Source organism: Balaenoptera ricei, chromosome 18 (assembly GCF_028023285.1).
Source record: "Balaenoptera ricei isolate mBalRic1 chromosome 18, mBalRic1.hap2, whole genome shotgun sequence".
NCBI classification, from domain to species: domain Eukaryota; kingdom Metazoa; phylum Chordata; class Mammalia; order Artiodactyla; family Balaenopteridae; genus Balaenoptera; species Balaenoptera ricei.
Window position 1 is genome coordinate 171,230 of NC_082656.1, and position 17,845 is coordinate 189,074.

Consider the following 17,845-nt stretch of genomic DNA (forward strand, 5'->3'; position numbering starts at 1 on the left):
TAATTTCGGCCAAGGAGGGGCAGCGGCCACATCCCAAAGGACGAGAGAAGGGTGGGGCGTGGGGAGAAGCGGCGCTGCCCCTTGTCTGTGTCAGGCACTTTACGTGCTTTGTCTCATTTAATCCTCATGATAAGCCTGTGAGGTGGGACCAAGTAACCCCAACTGAAGGGTGAGGAAACAGGCCTTAGAAAGCGCTGAGGTGACAGAGTCACACAAGCATCTAAGTGGCGCAAGCAGTTTTCACACCTCTGACTCCTGAGTCTATGCCTTTTCTACCACAACACAGAGTGTGGGCAGTTCAGTTCAGGCCATGTTGGTAAGCCTTGCCCTTCGTGAAGACCCCTGAGCACCCGCCACACTGCTTTCCCCTTCTGCCCCACGGGCAGTGCATAGGCATCTCCTCTCCCCCGTGGCTCAGGAAGAGAAGGGCGATCCTTGCCTAGTTGTCACCCCTCATGCCAGGGGTGCCCAGCACTCAGGTTAGGACAAAGGACAGTTTCTAGCCCAACGTGCTGGCACAGGTGGGATTCCCTGTAGACTCCAAAGCTGAGAGTGGGGCATCGTGACTTGGTCTTTGCATAACAGTAAATTATATAAATAGGATAACCATGTTTGTGTACAAGTTTCTGGTGATTACCCACACATTTTCTTTTTTTTTTTTTAATTAATTTATTTATTTTTGGCTGCGTTGGGTCTTTGTTGCTGCTCGCGAGCTTTCTGTACTTGCAGCAAGTGGGGGCCACTCTTTGTTGCAGTGCACGGGCTTCTCATTGCGGTGGCTTCTTTCATTGCGGAGCATAGGCTCTAGGCGCGCGGGCTTCAGTAGTTGTGGCTCGCGGGCTCAGTAGTTGTGGCTCGCGGGCTCTAGAGTGCAGGCTCAGTAGTTGTGGCCCACGGGCTTAATTGCTCCGCAGCATGTGGGATCTCCCCGGACCAGGGCTCGAACCCGTGTCCCCTGCATTGGCAGGTGGATTCTTAACCACTGAGCCACCAGGGAAGTCCCACTCACCCACACATTTTCTTTGGAAGGAATTTAGGACTGGAAAATAACTGTGGAGCAAACATCTTTGTGGATGATTGACCAGTAAAAAATCATGGTTAGCAAAACAGACAACTAACAAAATGTATGATGTAAAATGTAGAGGAAATTCGATCTCTGTTCAAAACATAGTGAAAATAGAATGAGTAGCAATTCTAAAATAATAATTGTAACAATACCTATCATGTGCTAATTTCCACACTTCTCACAACAATTCCGTTAGGCAGTAGAGAAGGAGGAAACAGGACACAGCCAGCAAGGGCCAGAGCCAGGACTCAGGCAGACCCAGGGGACCATGCTCTTAGGACTAGGCAGGATGGCCTTCCAACCATGACCGAGACTCAGAGTCGCCCCGGGGCTCCGTCTCCTGCAGGGAAGGCTTCCTCGTCGTGTGAGATGTGAGGAAAAGCGGGTTCTGTGAGGCCTCGTGTGCAGAATGATGAGGGAGAAGTGGGCTCCCAGAGTTGGTCTAGAAAGGAGAGGGTCCTTCAGAAGCGGCCAAAGAGCCTCTGGGATGCTATTAGTGCCATTTTATATCCACACATGAGCAACACTCAGCACTAAGCAAGGTGGTTGGGGGTCATGACCTTGGAGGGTCTCTGGGGCATCGTTCAACCCAAGGAAACAAAGTGGACAGTCTTAGAATAGCAGTTCCCCAAACTGAGACTGGTCCATTAAAATATTTTCCATAGTTTATGGCAAATTGGAAAATTAGGACAATATTTTATAAAATTTTATATGGAGATGAAAGTATTGAATTTAGAAGATTATCCTTTATGTCCTGCACGGTTAGGGCAGGGACTCTGGGGCCTGCTGGCCAGAATTCAGGTCCCAGCTCAGCCCCCTGCTAGCGGTCACTGAACTCTCTACACCTCAGATTCCTCCCTTGTAAAAGGCAGTGATCATGGTACCCACGGCCATAGTTTTGAGGGCAGTTTTGAGAATTAAATGAGTCCATTTAATTTCTGGGCACTCAGAACAGTATACACAGTAAAAGTATTTATTATTCCTACTTTAAATGTTAAAATGCCCTACCTTTCAGAAAATGATAGTGACAATAGATGGAGGTTTTTGGTTTGGTTGGTTAGTTGGTTTTTTTAATGTCGCTACTTGGCCATGTGAAAAAAGCTGCAACCTTACGTTTGCCCTCTATGGTTTGTTTGTTTTTTTTTTTTAACTCATCTCTGATATCCGAAAGTCTATAAACGACTGGTTTAGAATCAACTGGTAGACCCAAAATGATAGAATTTTTCTTTGTAACTTACTCATTCTCTCCCAAACACTACAGCTTCCTAAAATTTTTTCCAGGGCTTAGAAGGGTACCTGGTATAAAATAAGGTCTAGACTTAGCCACTTTATTATTGTCTATAAATTTTTTCACATTTTTCCCAATTATCTTATTAGGGTGCATCTAGAAGTAGAATTGTGAGGTCAAAGGGTAACGATGATAAAGTTGTGATTCCTTTTACTTAGTTGTCCCCCCCGGAGGCCCGTGCATGAGAGGCCGTCCTCACAGCCCTCGCGTCCTCTGTCACATCCAGGCAGTGACACTGCCCACGTGCCTGCCTGAGTGCAGGACGGCTCGGGTCTGCAGGGAGGGCAGTCAAGGCAGGAGGTGAGACAAGGCAGCTCCCAGCCCTCTGACCCCACGGTCGCCCCAGGAGATCGTGTTCAAGGCAGAAGGTTTCACAGGATGACAGCACATCTGGCCTCCCTAAAGCAGCCAGTTTCTGTTTGAGAGACAGACTGAGTTTCCCCCTGCGAGACACCCTGATTCAAATTCAGGGGGTCCCCCTGGGCTGGGACAGAGTCTAGCTCTCTGCATATTGCTTGCGTACAAAGTAGAAAGGACAGAATGTGCCTGCAGAGAACACTCGTTCTTTATATATCAAGGACCACTAGCCAACAGAGAAAGGGGTGTTTTTAATCTTGTCGTGTTGCTCATTTAAAGATCTGTCCAGTTCAGGCCCTCAGTAGTAAAGACGGTGTCATTGCCCGACGCCACACTGAACATGCTCGACCCCTTTCCCCCGCAGCTCTCCATACACGAGACAGACGACCCCAGTGACAAGCGTTTCCTCGTGGTGATGAAAGGGGCCCCCGAGCGGGTCCTGGAGAAGTGCAGCACCATCATGGTCAACGGCCAGGAGCAGCCTCTGGACAGGAGCACGGCCAAGGCCTTCCACACGGCGTACATGGAGCTGGGCGGCCTGGGGGAGCGCGTGCTGGGTGAGCAGAACCCTGATCCCGCCCGTGAGGCCCGCGGCTCTCTGCCGGCCCCCGGCACACGAGGAGACAGGCCTGTGATGTAGCGGAGTAGCTCTGGCGTCCACTTGAGTCATAAAGGAGAAATGGTCAACGTACAAGAGACACTGTGTGATGGATAGTGTGCGGGGCGGTCCCTTCCAGGTCAGGGAGATCTGGGAAGTTACCGTGGGAGGGGTTGCATTTCATTCTGGACCTTGAGTGAGGGAACTTGGAGGGAGGTAGGGAGCGCACTCACGCAGAGGGAACCTCGCGGGCCAGAGCACAGCGGTGGGAACGGATGGAGTGGCGCGCGCCTTGTCGAGGCTGCAGGTGGACGAGGTACCACGGTCCTGGGAAACAGGGCTAGAAGGGTCGTGTGGAGGTCGGCTTGCAGCGCCCTTCTTGGCGGGGACAGGAGCGGAGTGGGTCTCAGCAGGAGGTGCTGCCCTCACTCAGGCGAAAAGCGATTTGATCCCAGACAATGGGAACATGAAGGTCACACACAGAGACTTTGTGGAGGCAGAATTGGTAAGACTTAGCAGCTAATTAGAGGGGAAAAGTAAGTTTAAAAAAAATGTTGACGTTTCCCACTGAGCAGTTAGGGGGAAAGTACTGCCAGTAACTGAGAGAAGGGGGCGTTAGAGGTGGAAGGAACCTTAGAAGCACAGCCACCGTGGCAGAAGCCTGTCAGTGGCAACGTAAGGGGTATCACAGGACATGTTCTGCTGGGAGAATCGGGGGCCGACGAAACAGCAGCTCTGAACTACAGGGTTATGGATGGGCTCAAGGCAGCAGAAGTTCACACTGACGATAAGGCTCATTAAACATCGTGAAAGCTCTTGCCAGTAGAGATGGAATCTGTGGAATGTGTGTTTCTACAGGACATTTGAGTCTGTAAAGCAAATAAAATACATAAATGAGTTGATAATGCTTGAAGAGTGCCCCACAGCACCAGGTAGTCTTTCAAGGCGGGATTGCTGCCCGTCTGAGTTGCTCTAGGACCGTCACGTTTGACCTCTCCCTCACACCTGACTGAAGGCTGAACACCATGCCCTTCCCCTGATGCCCCAGTTCCTTCCCTGGTTTGTGCAGGAGCACACGCTGTTTTCTCTGCCGAAAAGGGCCTTCCCACCGCCCGTCCCCCGTTCCTTCCCCGGAAAACAGCCGGCTCCTTGCTCAAGAGTGAGCTCACATGACCTCCTTGGCGCAGTCTTTCCTGTTCTCGGGTGGTTGAGTGTAGCCCTGCTCTGTGATGCTTGCCGCGCTCCGGGCTCTTCATCTCTTTATGTCTGTCCCCCACTAAACTGCAACCTCTTGAGAAGTAAAGGCTGTCCGCTTCTGGGCTTTCTGTTTCCAGAACATAACAGAGAACCTGATGCGCACAGAGTAAATTATTTGGGGATGAAACATGTCTTTCCTAAAAACAACATGTGTTATGGAACTGAAGGAATTAAACAGTTCTGGTTAAACTCTAAAGTATTGGTAAAATACAAGGACTGAGGACTGAGGACAAAGGACTGAGAGTGTATGAAAATGTTCCTTCTTTCTTTCTTTTTTTTTTTTTGTTCCTTCTTTCTTGTGTCATTTCTTATCCTAGTTTCATTGACTCCCAAATTTATACCCATTTCAGGTTTCTGTCATCTCTACCTGCCAGCAGACGAGTTTCCAGCAACCTATTCATTTGATGTAGACACAATGAACTTTCCCACTTCCAACTTCTGTTTTGTGGGCCTCTTATCGATGATCGATCCGCCTCGGTCCACGGTCCCTGATGCGGTCACCAAGTGCCGGAGTGCAGGGATCAAGGTGGGACTTACACATTCCTGAATTAACAAGTCCTCCATTGATGTTGGATCCCTTTCTAGGAACATTTGTCATGGGAGAGTCAGTATTTAGGTCTCTTCAACTAAATGTCATAATTCCCCTTTTTTTAGTCTCCACTTTCACTGTACTAAGATTTCAGTAACTGTCCCATAAAAGCAAGGTGATTGTGTCTGTGTGGCATAAACCACAAGAGTAACTGCAGTGAGCAGAAAGATGTGTCCCTGTGCCATGAGGTGGTCACATCTTGCCCTAGACTGTGATAGACAGTAATAGGTTTTATTACTTAATCTCGAGGTCCAGCTTCCATACTCCATTTCCCTCATGATATAAAAGCCAAAATATGAATTCCATTACCGTGTGAATTCCAGGGCTGTGGAGCGTCGTGAAGCTGCCCAAGGAGACATCCTGTCAGCCCTTTCACAGATAAAGTTATGTCCAAAGGAAAGGCTGGATGTCAGAGGAGGAAACGTAAGAAGCTTAGGAGCAAGGGCAGATCTAGTGGGATCAGTGTGCCCTTCAAAGACAGCTGTTTCTTTGACCTAAAGATCAAGGACGGCTCATTAGGGCAAACCATAGTCACCCCTAGCCGTGCTGCACGGGGCCGTGGTGGAGCAGGCGATAGCGAGCTGTCCCTGCTCGGGTACCTGAGTCCCTCACCGTCCACATGCCCTTCTCGTTGTTTGTGTCCTAGATCATCATGGTTACAGGCGATCATCCAATCACAGCCAAAGCTATTGCCAAGAGTGTAGGTATCATTTCCGCCAACAGTGAGACAGTGGAAGACATTGCAAAACGCCTCAACGTTGCTGTGGAGCAGGTTAACAGGCGGTGAGCTCGGAACCACCCCCCAGCAGAACTCGGGTTCTTAGCCACGGGGCCCTGTTGCCTCTAAAGAGCTGTGCTGTGGGTGCAAAACCCCCTTCCTGCCAGACATCCTCTCAGGGTTATGCGAGGCTGCTTTACTCTCTAATGTATGCATCCATTCCTTCCTCAAAATTTGATTGAGCACCGAACACGTGCCAGGCATGGTACTGATACCCCGAGGGTAACCTGGATGCATGTCTTGTGTGAAATTTCAACCCAATGAAGTAGATCTGAAAACTTCAGTGCCTAACTTAACGTGAAGAAACTGGAGCAAAGACTTTACAGGAAACTACCAGCCACTGATGCAGTTGTATAATCAGGGATATTGAGAACCCTTTGCGTTCCATGTGCCCTCCTAGTCTGCATCTTGCGTATTTATTCCTTTGGCTTCATAATGTGTAGCTATGGAAACATACTTCTCTTTGCTTTTTTACTTGGTAGTAAATAGAATGGAAGCTTCGTAAGGAAAGACTGTTCTTCTTGTGTCTCCTAATTCTTTAAATCATGTTCATCCTTTAGTCCAGTCATCTGTCCATTTATTCTGTATTCTTTCAACAAATGATTGTTGAGTGCCTAGCGTGTACCAGGCACTGTGCCAGACACTGGAGCTATAGCAGAAACAGACCAGACACTCTCCCCACACTTGGGGAGCTTTCCATTGAGCCAGAGGGGAAGAAAAATAAATTAATTGTGATGTGGTAAGTTCAGTGAAGGACGCACAGGGACAAAGGAGCTGGCAGTGGGAGCCTGGACTGTTGATCATTTAAATGAGTCCAAGGCTCCAAAGTCTTAGTTTGAAAATTAGTGTCATTGGCTTTATTATACTTTCATGCATGTGGGGAAAAAAGGGAAAAACCAAAGAACCTCTTCTAGTTTACCCAAGCATTTATGCCTTTTAGGAACACAGAGCTGTCAGGTAGTGAGTTACTACCAGGGCAACAAATTCCCAGTTAAGACAACCAAACAGTTGAACAGCCTCTGGGCACAGCAGCAATATCTGAAGTCTAAGGGTCTTCCACTGCTCCTTTGTGTAAATAGCATTCATCTATGAAGACAGGTTTGGAGCTTTTGTTTATCTGTTTGGATTTTTTAAATAGTAGGATTATACTTTTTCCTACAAGTTACCACACAGGAGAGAGGGGTGGATGCTTTGTGAATGTTTTCAATTGTCCACTTTATCAACTCCAGCTTCATGATCATAGAATAACTCTTTTTGCAGCTCTGGGGGGAAAGGAAACACCCTTTGTTTCTTAACTTACTTTTATTTATATATATATATTTTTTTTAATAAATTTATTTATTTACTTATTTATTTATTTATTTTTGGCTGCATCAGGTCTTCATTGCTGTGCGCGGGCTTTCTCTAGTTGTGGCGAGCAGGGGCTACTCTTTGTCGCGGTGCATGGGCTTCTCATTGCGGTGGCTTCTCTTGTTGCAGAGCACGGGCTCTAGCGGTGCGGGCTTCAGTAGTTGTGGCACACGAGCTCAGTAGTTGTGGCTTGCAGGCTCTAGAGCGCAGGCTCAGTAATTGTGGCTCGCGGGCTTAGTTGCTCCGCGGCATGTGGGATCTTCCCGTACCAGGGCTTGAACCTGTGTCCCCTGCACTGGCAGGCGGATTCTTAACCACTGTGCCACCAGGGAAGCCCCATATATATACGTTTTCTTACCAGAATATAGGAAGACCTGTGGTTTGAGTCAAGTGCCAGAATTCCAATATTTAGCACCGATAGGAAAGAACAGACCTAAAAAAAAAGAAGAAAAGCTCAGAACTTTAAGAATGAAAAAGGCATGCAGTGTTTTGTACTTAAGGATGTTTAAGCTGAGATTAGAAGGCTGAAATGTGGAGTGTTCGCCAAGGGAAGGGAAGTCGATGTAGCAGGACATGTGAGGCCTTTGCATGGAGAGTCGGGGGGCTCAGAACTGAGAAGCCCAGTGGGCTGCGGGCAAGAGTCAGAGGGGACAGACAGCACGGGCTGCACCCAGCCCTGCAGACCGAGTAGGGATTCCAGGGTCTGCTCAAAGCACAGCGGAAGCCTCGGGAGAGTGTTCACAGGGGACAGCACAGTCAGATCTGCACACTCAATAGTTTCTAGAACCTCACTTTTATAGTCAGCAGATAAAAGCTTTCCTCAGAGAAGACCTCAATAAACTTTTCTCCCTGCATAGCTCATGGCATAGCAGACACTATAAATAGGAAATAAACAACAATAAAGAATTGTTACCCATGTGTTTAGGCATACGCTGGATTCTAGGACCCAAAACGTACAAACAGGCAGTTTTTTTTTACCCTCCTTTTACTTGTTGAGTAAAGCATTGCCCCAGGAAGTACCACCTCTCACACATTCCTGGAAGGAAATGGCTAATTGGCTTTTTCCTACTGTTGAGTGGCGCAAGGAAATGCCTTATTTGTCAGCCTTAGTTCACTGTCTTGAAATGAGACCAAAGTATCCCCAGTACCCACACGCCCGGTTATCCCACCAGAGGACTGGGTGTCAGGACTTTGGGTTCCAGGTGAAATCAAAGAGGTTCAGCCCACCTCCCGCCCAGAACAGTGTTTCAACCTTGGGCCTCAGCCGGTTCCTGCTGCCTTTCTAGGGACGCTAAGGCCGCTGTGGTGACCGGCATGGAGCTGAAGGACATGAGCCCGGCGCAGCTGGACGAGCTCTTAGCCAACCACTCGGAGATCGTCTTTGCCCGGACGTCCCCCCAGCAGAAGCTGATCATCGTGGAGGGCTGTCAGAGGCAGGTGGGTGGACGCAGCGCCGGGGGAACCTTCCAGGTCTGTCACCGTCCCGCGGGGGGCATGCAGCGCTGAGCACTGGGCCCCCATCCTCACCACCCCACATCTCCACCCGTCGGGGCTGGCTGGCTGCTCACTTTGGGGCCTTGCTGCAGGCTCCCCAAGGGCCTTGCGACAGGGAAGTTTGGAGCTATGGGGGATGTGAGTGGACGCAGGACAGAAAGCTCAAAGCCGTAAGACAGGGTGCCCACTGTCGCCTGCACACACACTGGGTTGTTTCCTTCCAGTTTTGTCGAGATCTAATCGACACACAGCACTGTATAAGTTTAAGGGGTGCAGCATAGTGATCTGACTTGCGTATGTCATGAAATGATTATCACAGTAAGTTTAATGAACAGCCGTCTCATATAGATACAAAATTAAAAAGAAAAAAAAAATTTTTCCTGTGATGGGGACTCTTAGGATGAATTCTCAACAGCTTTCCTGTAATGTTGTTATGTTACATCCCCAGCACTCCTTGTAACTGGGAGTTCGTACCTTTGACCCCCCTTCCTCCAGTTCCACCTCCCCTCACCCCCCCACCTCTGGTAACCACAAATCTGATCTCTTTTTTTATGTGTTTGTTTGTTTGTTTTTATGTATAATTGACCTACAACACTGTTAGTTCCTGGTGTGCAACATAATGATTTGATATTTCTTTACAATTCAAAATGATCACAACAATTTATTCGATTACCACCTGTCACCTTACAAAGATGTTACATATTGACTGTGTCTCCCATGATGTACATTTCACCCCTGCGACTCATTTATTTTGTAACTGAAAGTGTGTCTTCATCCCGCATGCTTGTTTCACTCAACCCCCCCACCCTCCCCTCTGGCAACCACCTGTTCTCTGTATCTATGACTGTTTCTGTTTTGTCATGTTTGTTCATTTGTTTTGTTTTGTAGATTCCGAATATAAGTAAAATCATACGCTATCTGTCTTTCTCTGACTTATGTCACTGAGCATAACACCCTCTAGGTCCATCCACGTTGTTGCAACTGACAAGATTTCATTCCTTTTTTTTATGGCCAGCATATTTACACACCACATCCTCTTTATCCATTCACCTGTTCATGGGCATTTGGGTTCCTTCCATATCTTGACTATTGTAAATAATACTGCAATGAGCATTGGGGTGCATGTATCTTATCTAATTGGTGCTTCTGTTTTCTTCAGAAAAATACCCAGAAGTGGAATTGCTGGATCCACTGGTAGTTCTATCTTTAAATTTCTGAGGAACCTCCATACTGGTTTCCACAGTGTCTGCACCAATTTACAGTCCCATCAACAGTGCACAAGGGTTCCCTTTCTTCCATATCCTCGCCAACACTTGCTATTGGTTGTCTTTTTTTTTTTTTTAAGTCTTTATTGAATTTGTTACAATATTGCTTCTGTTTTATGTTTTGGTTTTTTGGCCACGAGACACGTGGGCTCTTACTTCCCCAACCAGGGATCGAACCCGCACCCCGTGCACTGGAAGGCGAAGTCTTAACCACTGGACCGCCAGGGACGTCCCTGGTTGTCATTTTGATAATAGCCATTCTCACAGGTGTGAGATGGTACATCACTGTGGCTTTGATTTGCATTTTCCTTATGGTTAGTGGTATGTAGCATCTTTTCATGTGCCTGTTGCCCACCTGTATGTCTTCTTTGGAGAAATGTCTATTCAGGTTCTCTGTCCATTTTTTAATTGGATTATTTATTTTTTTAATGTCAGGTTGTATGAGCTCTTTGTATAGTTTGGATATTAACCCCTTGTTGGATATATCATTTGCAAATATCTTCTCCCATTCAGTAGGTTGCCTTTTTGTTTTGCCGATAATTGCCTTTGCTGTGCAAAAGCTTTCTAGTTTGATATAGTCACACTTGTTCACTTTTGCTCTTGTTTCCCCTGCCTGAGAAGAGAGATCCAAAAAAATATTGCTAAGACTGATGTCAAAGGTGTACTGCCTATGTATCCTTCTAGGAGTTTTACGGTTTCATATCTTATATTTACATTTAAGTCTTTAATCCATTTTGAGTTTATTTTTGTATATGGTGTGAGAAAGTGGTCCAGTTTCATTCTTCTGCATGTAGCTGTCCAGTTTTCCCAACATCATATATTAAAGAGGCTGTCTTTCCTCCATTGTATATTCTTGCCTCATTTGTTGTAGATTAATTGCCCACATTAGTGTGGGTTTGTTTCTGGGCTCTCTGTTCTGTTCCGTTGATCCATGTGTCTGTTTTTTGTGCCAGTACCATACTGTTTTGATTACTGTAGCTTTGTGGTATAGTTTGAAATCAGGCCGTGTGATACCTCCAGCTTTGGTGTTTTTTCTCAAGATGGTTTTGCCTATTTGGGGTCTTCTGTGGTTCCATACAAATTTTATAATTACTTATTCTACTTCTGTGAAAAATGCCATTGATATTTTGATAGAGATGGCATTGAGTCTGTAGATTGCCTTGGGTAGTATGGTCATCTTAACAATATTATTCCAGTCCAGGAACACAGTATATCTTTTTATCTGTTTGTGTCATCTTCAGTATCTTTCATCAGTGTCTTATAGTTTTCCGAGTACAGGTCTTTTACCTCCTCAGTTAAATTTATTCCTAGGTATTTTATTCTTTTTGATGCAATTGTAAGTGGGATTGTTTTCTTCGTTTCTCCTGAGAGCTCGTTGTTAGTGTATAGAAATGCAACAGATTTCTATTTACTAATTTTGTATTTATTAGTTCTAATAGTTTTCTGGTGGAGTCTAGGATTTTCTTTGCTTAGTCTCAGGTCATCTGCAAACAGTGACAGTTTCACTTCTTCCTTTACAATTTGGATTCACATTGGTTTTAATTATTCACACACATCTTGTTTGGAGCTTGTTGCTCTTGCTTCTGGGATTTCCTGCCTTAATCTTTCCCCCCAAACCTAATGCGGGCCTTCATTTTGGCTCTGGCTGACCTCTCAGCCTCAAGACAAAGGGAGTGGGTGGCCCCTGCCCAGGCTGCTCACTCACTTCCTCTTGGTGTCCCCACAGGATGCTATTGTCGCTGTGACAGGGGACGGAGTTAACGACTCCCCGGCTCTAAAGAAGGCAGACATCGGGATCGCCATGGGGATAACGGGTTCTGATGCAGCCAAAAGTGCAGCCGACATGGTCTTGCTGGATGACAACTTCGCGTCCATCGTCACAGGGGTGGAGGAAGGTGAGTGGGGTCTCAAGGGGTCTTAGCGAGGGCTGGGGCCACCTGCGAAATCAGAAGCGAGTCCTATAAGGAGAAACGTAACGTCTTTGCCTAGGTCGCCTGATCTTTGACAACCTAAAGAAGACTATTGCGTACACCCTGACCAAGAACATCGCTGAGCTCTGCCCCTTTCTGATCTACATCATTGCTGGGCTTCCCCTGCCCATTGGCACCATTACTATCTTGTTCATCAACTTGGGCACAGACATAGTAAGTAGCCCTAAAGGGAACAGCATCTGATAACTTCCCCAGGTGATGGAAACTTCAGAGTCATTACCTTCAAGAGCAAGAGATGCTCTAAATCCATGCTTCTCAAACCTCGACGTGATGGGGCCTGAAGTTCTGCCTTTCTGACAAGCTCTTAAGTGATGCCGAGTCTGCAAGTCCACCAACCACACTTCAAAGCAAAGGACTAGAGAGATCTGTCATATGTTTGAACGTTAAAACCACTGCACTCCATATGAGAACTTTTCAAGACATAAGTTCTTCGCCATTCCAAAAAAGCATGCCATTGGTCAGTTTCGGCTCACATGCCTCCCTTTTCTTTTGAGAAGATGCAGATGTCACCAAAGTAGTCCCTGTACTGCTGGGGGGCCCAGTGACTGAAGTGATAACCCACAGCCGCCCCTTGTTAAGTAAAGGAATCTGTGACCTGGAAGCCCCTCACCAAACACAGTAAGAAGTAGCCATGATTAACACTCTGTAAAGCTGCACACTGACCTACAGTCATGTCACCTAAACCCTCTCCCCTTCTAGGACGAATCCCTTTAAGAAAGCTTTGTGGCGGTTATTCCCGTGGCTCTGGCTTACACAGGGAACAGGCCGCGAGCAGAACTCATAGCCCTGCAAGTTGCCGCCCCTCCCTCGTCTCATAGGACACCAGCAGGGCACCTCCACGCTGCAGGGGGCTGGGGGTATCTTTACCTTAGTGGGGAGCTGAGGCCCCAGAGCCTGCAGTCAGATCACTTTCCAGGCCGTTGAACTTTGCTCATTTTCTCCACTCTAGTGGTTCTTCCAGACATCACCGGGGAACTGGTTAGAAATGCAGATTCTCTGCCCTCCAGGGGGGAGGACCTGTGAGAGAACCGCTGGTCAGTGGCGGGGCGAAGCGGGAGAGGACAGAAGCAGAGGAAAGTGCTTTATAACTAGCATTGTTTAGAGCTGGAAGCGCAAGGCGATGGTCAGAAGCAGACTGATTCTGAAATTCTCTACGGACGCCGCACCCCGTGGCCTGCACCCTGGAGAGACCAGTTCCCTAACCCCACTGCCACGCCCCGGCCCCTGGCTGTGCTGCCCACGTTCCCTTCTGTCATAGTGTTTCAGGGCCGGGCCTCATGGGGTCTCTCTCCCTCTAGATTCCCTCCATCGCCCTGGCTTATGAGAAAGCTGAAAGTGACATTATGAACAGGAAGCCTCGCCACAAGAAGAAGGACAGACTGGTGAACAAGCCACTTGCCGTGTACTCCTACCTGCACATTGGTGCGAGGAGGGGCCTCCCAGAGAATTCTTTTTGCCTTGTGGGGCGGGGTTGGGACGTGAGGAGGAACCCAGAGGAGAATGAGGTCGGGGCAATTCTGCAGTCATTACAGAACCTCTTCTGTTCTTTCAGGCCTCATGCAGGCCCTGGGAGCTTTTGTTGTATATTTCACCGTGTACGCACAGGAGGGCTTTCGACCCAGCACTCTCCTTAACCTCCGGGTGGAGTGGGAAAAGGGCTACGTCAACGACTTGGAAGACAGCTACGGACAAGAGTGGGTAAGGGCGGGGCCTCCAGCAGTGTCCTCCCGGGAAGGCCGGAAGGGGACAGAGCAGGTGACAGCTTTCTCGGTTGACAGGGCTTGCGGGCCCCTTGGTCACAGCGGTTTGCCTCTTTCGGGGCTCAGCTCATCTCTCGAGTTAGGTGCCTAGAGCTCACCTTTTCACATTAGCTTTGCGATAGGTGTGTAAGAGTGACCAGCCGACAGTGCCACAGTTGGGCCAAATCCATTAAGTTAGCGTCTTTTCCTACCCACCAGGTTAAAGGAAAGAAGGGTTTCTTTCCAAACACAAGGAGGTGATCCTCCCTCAGTCTTGGTGAGGGGGGAAAGAGAGTAGAGGCTTACAGAAATGGGCTGATGCCTCCCTGAAGTTTCCATCTGGGGCCTCCTGGTCTTCTCTTTCTCTGGCCGTTGACAGACAAGCTACCAGAGGAGATACCTAGAGTGGACGGGCTACACTGCATTCTTTGTTGGCATCATGATCCAGCAAATAGCAGATCTGATCATCAGGAAAACCCGGAGGAATTCCATCTTCCAGCAGGGTCTCTTCAGGTACCGCCGGCATCCACCCTCGTGGTTCAGCCCGGGCCTCTGCTGCCGGCATGGCGAGGCGTTGACTGCGCTGGGTGCATGGGGCTGAGCCTGGGAGTTCAGAATCTGTTCGCCTTTGTGTCTTACAGAAATAAAGTCATCTGGGTGGGGATTGCCTCGCAGGTTATCATCGCGTTAATCCTCTCCTACGGCCTCGGGAGTATCGTGGCCCTGAACTTCACGACGCTCCGGTGAGGTTCCCTTCAACAGTGGGGAGGGAGGAGCGAGCCCCGACCTGCTGTCACGGCCTAAATAATCACTAGGGTTCCAGAGGCTCTTTCCCCTCAAGTCTTTCGAAGGAGGTAAAATGGAACCGGTTTTATATTCAGTCTGAGTCTTTGACCTGCTAGTTTTTTCCAGAAGAGGAGGTGGGTTTTCCATCCCTCACCATCCCATCTCTACCCTCGTCCGGCGGATCACTTCCCAGGCAGGCGTTGTTTCTAGTGGCCGCAGTCCAGTGCGGTTTCACGTTGTGTGACACAGTGGAGTCGTTCTCCCCAGTGAGGCAGGGAAGTGAACGGGCAGCTCGGCCGCCTGTGGGGCGGGCCCCCCTCTGGGTGCGTGGGTCTCACCTCCCTCCCTCTGCCCCCTCCCAGGCCTCAGTACTGGTTCGTGGCTGTACCACACGCTGTTCTGATCTGGGTGTATGACGAGGTGCGGAAACTTGCCATCAGACTCTACCCTGGAAGTAAGTAGTAGTATGATTTGGGGGACTCTGCCTAGTGCAACAGAATCCCCTCCGTTTCTAGCTTACTGTTTTCTACCTCTACAGGCTGGTGGGATAAGAACATGTACTATTAAGACCACCTTACTTCCCGAGCCCCCAGCTGCACGTCAGAATGTTCTTCATCTTCCGGCCTCCAGCTGGGCGATTGCAGCCGTGGGGACATCGTCAGAACGCGTTTAAGAAATGACAGAACTGTAGGAAAGATACTCACTAATGTTTTGTAATTTAAAGCAGAGATTTAACTGTTTATACATGATTTTAATTTATATATCTGTCTCCTTATTTTAAAATATGTGAATTTCAAGGTAACGGTGTAGGGAAGCATGGCGTGTTTATATGTATGTAAAGGTCAGTCGTGTTAGATAATCTCGGGTAATCCAGACATCTGCTGGGGTCTCGCTGTCCCTTAATTCTAGACAGGACTGCTCAAACCTCCATTCCACACTCTATTAGAAGTCCAGCGACCTCCCTAAGATTCCTGTGAATTCCCAGGGAATTTATTACTTCACAGTCACCTTGCTCAGAAAAGGCTAATTCAGCTAGAGGTTTGCAAGGGATGAAGTGATGGCACGTTTACATCACAGCAACTTGGACGACCTCAGTTTGACCCTGAGGCATGCTGAAAGGTCCGCATCCCACCTCTCAGCTCCTGGCGGTCCTTTGATGCCCTCCCTCCTCCCGAGCTGACCACCCTGACCACCAGCTCCAAAAGGGAGCTCCCGGGGCATTGGCATAGGCTAGTTCCAGGGGCTCCCCTGGCCCAAAGGGGTTTTCATTTACCAGGACTCATCCTCGGTGGAGGACCATGGTGACTTAACACGTAATATTTATTTCTTGTAAGACAGTCGCAAAGCACTCTGCAGCACTAATTTTATGTTTCATGCTTTAATTTAGGTTTATTCATGTGTAACATGTGTGCTCACACCCATATTGACACCCCAGAGAGGCCTCGTTTTTAAGTAAAAGATGTTTTATAAAACTAGGCCTGAGAGTGGTGTTCTAATTAATTTGAGTTTGTCTAAAATGCACAGCATAGGACAGAAAAAAATGAGATGTGATTTCAATTTTCTTTTTTTTTTACTTCTTCTGGTCATTTTACTTTTCCATGGAAGGTCTGAATTCCCTCACCAACATCGCTGCTTTGTCCCCTCTCTGATGTGCGCACACTTTTAAGGCAGAATTTCTGTGGAAGGGTCTGTCTATCAGCAGCAGCGCGCGAGAGAAAGCTGTTTTCACAGCCTTTCTGTCATCAGCTGCACGCCCAGCACAAACTGATTTGACAGGATGACACTTGGTAAGCTTTTCCCATTCAGTAGCTGCCCCTCCACCTCTTCTCCATCATTCACGCAGGCAAGGACATTCCGCTGCTCACGGCGCTAGGTGGTGTCTCTGGAGCAGGAAAAGGGAGTCTGGGAGCCATGGTTCTCTGCCGTGTTCTCAGGGCCATCATTGTGACTTCATGTAAATAGATTATAATGTACTGTGTCACTGTGTATATTTAAGTTAAAATAATGTATTTAATCTCGAGGGTTTTAATCTCTGTCTTCAGTCACAATTATCACTAGACTAACCTGACGTTAGTCATTCAGTGAACCGGAACCCTTTCCAGGCAGCGTCATGACGGCCTTCTCTTTCCAGTCCTGGCAGGGCAGTAATGCTTCCTAAACTTCAACTAAGAATAATCTGTCCTCACTCTTTTCCCTGCCAGGCTGTCCAAGTGCCCCTAGCTGTGATGGCTGGCAGCTCATGGTCCTGCCAGAGCCAGTGGGAGAAGGCTGTAAATAGAGCACAAAGCTGTAAGGGGTTTATGGTGGGTTGGATTACACTTGAAAGGAGTTAAATTTGAAGTAGAAGTCTCTTCACAGCAGGAACCCTGTCTGTAATAACTTTCATATTGTACGTACCTACCCTCACAAAAAGCTGACACTCAAATGTTTGTAAAATGAATAAATAACAAATTTAAGGAATCACAGAAATTATATCAAGTAGCTTGATTAAGTTTTAGACAGAAAAGAGGCAATAAAATCTCATATCAGAGGGTTTTTGTTTTGTGTTGTTTTAGAGAGACTGCTTCATTGACCCACTAAGGCCTAGACACTTTTTAGAAAAAATAACAGTTAATTTAAATCTAATTGGTGTGGCAGAGTAACTCAGAGATATAGAGATGAGGCTGGATTTATAGAGCATTTTTTAAAACAATCTGTTTTATTCTGATTATAAAATTGTAACTCATTTTAGAAAATTTGGAATATCCAAGAGTAAAAAGAAAATTAAAACCACCGAGAATCTCACTACCTAGTTATATACCTAAACAAGAGTAGTTATTTCTTTAGGGTTTTTCTATATATATATTTATTTTTAGGCAGAATTGAAATATAAAGTTTTCCATTCTGCCTTTTTATTTAACATGGAGGGGCTATGGTTCTAATGACTACACATTATTCCATGTTGAGAGTGCTTTTACCATATCCCCACTGTAGGATGGCTCATCTATTTCCTACTGGTCATCCTTTTCTTTTTTTTTTTTAAGGTTGCATCTTGTCACTAAATCGTATACCACATCTCTCTTTTTCTTTTCCATAAATTTATTTATTTTTGTTTATGATTTTTGGCTGTGTTGGGTCCTCGTTGCTGCGCACAGGCTTCTCTAGTTGTGGCGAGCAGGGGCTGCTCTTCATTTGCTGTGTGCGGGCTTCTCATTGTGGTGGCTTCTCTTGTCGCGGAGCACGGGCTCTAGAGCACACGGGCTTCAGTAGATGCGGTGCGTGGGCTCAGTAGTTGTGGCTCACAGGCT

At 47.4% G+C, this 17,845-nt stretch overlaps 1 protein-coding gene across 3 annotated transcripts in view; it reads left to right on the forward strand.

The window, feature by feature from the left end:
• The window catches only part of ATP12A (ATPase H+/K+ transporting non-gastric alpha2 subunit), a 28,898-nt gene extending 11,810 nt beyond the window's left edge, over positions 1 to 17,088 (forward strand). For all 3 annotated transcript variants that reach the window (XM_059903466.1, XM_059903467.1, XM_059903468.1), the window contains exons 12-23: positions 3,076 to 3,268; positions 4,917 to 5,092; positions 5,802 to 5,938; positions 8,570 to 8,720; positions 11,769 to 11,937; positions 12,032 to 12,186; positions 13,332 to 13,455; positions 13,586 to 13,731; positions 14,152 to 14,285; positions 14,414 to 14,515; positions 14,921 to 15,012; positions 15,097 to 17,088. In XM_059903466.1, coding sequence (XP_059759449.1) covers positions 3,076 to 3,268; positions 4,917 to 5,092; positions 5,802 to 5,938; positions 8,570 to 8,720; positions 11,769 to 11,937; positions 12,032 to 12,186; positions 13,332 to 13,455; positions 13,586 to 13,731; positions 14,152 to 14,285; positions 14,414 to 14,515; positions 14,921 to 15,012; positions 15,097 to 15,125 — 1,608 coding nt within the window. In that variant the 3' untranslated portion in view covers positions 15,126 to 17,088. The remainder of the gene's footprint in view (positions 1 to 3,075; positions 3,269 to 4,916; positions 5,093 to 5,801; positions 5,939 to 8,569; positions 8,721 to 11,768; positions 11,938 to 12,031; positions 12,187 to 13,331; positions 13,456 to 13,585; positions 13,732 to 14,151; positions 14,286 to 14,413; positions 14,516 to 14,920; positions 15,013 to 15,096) is intronic.
• Positions 17,089 to 17,845: the final 757 nt, after the last annotated feature.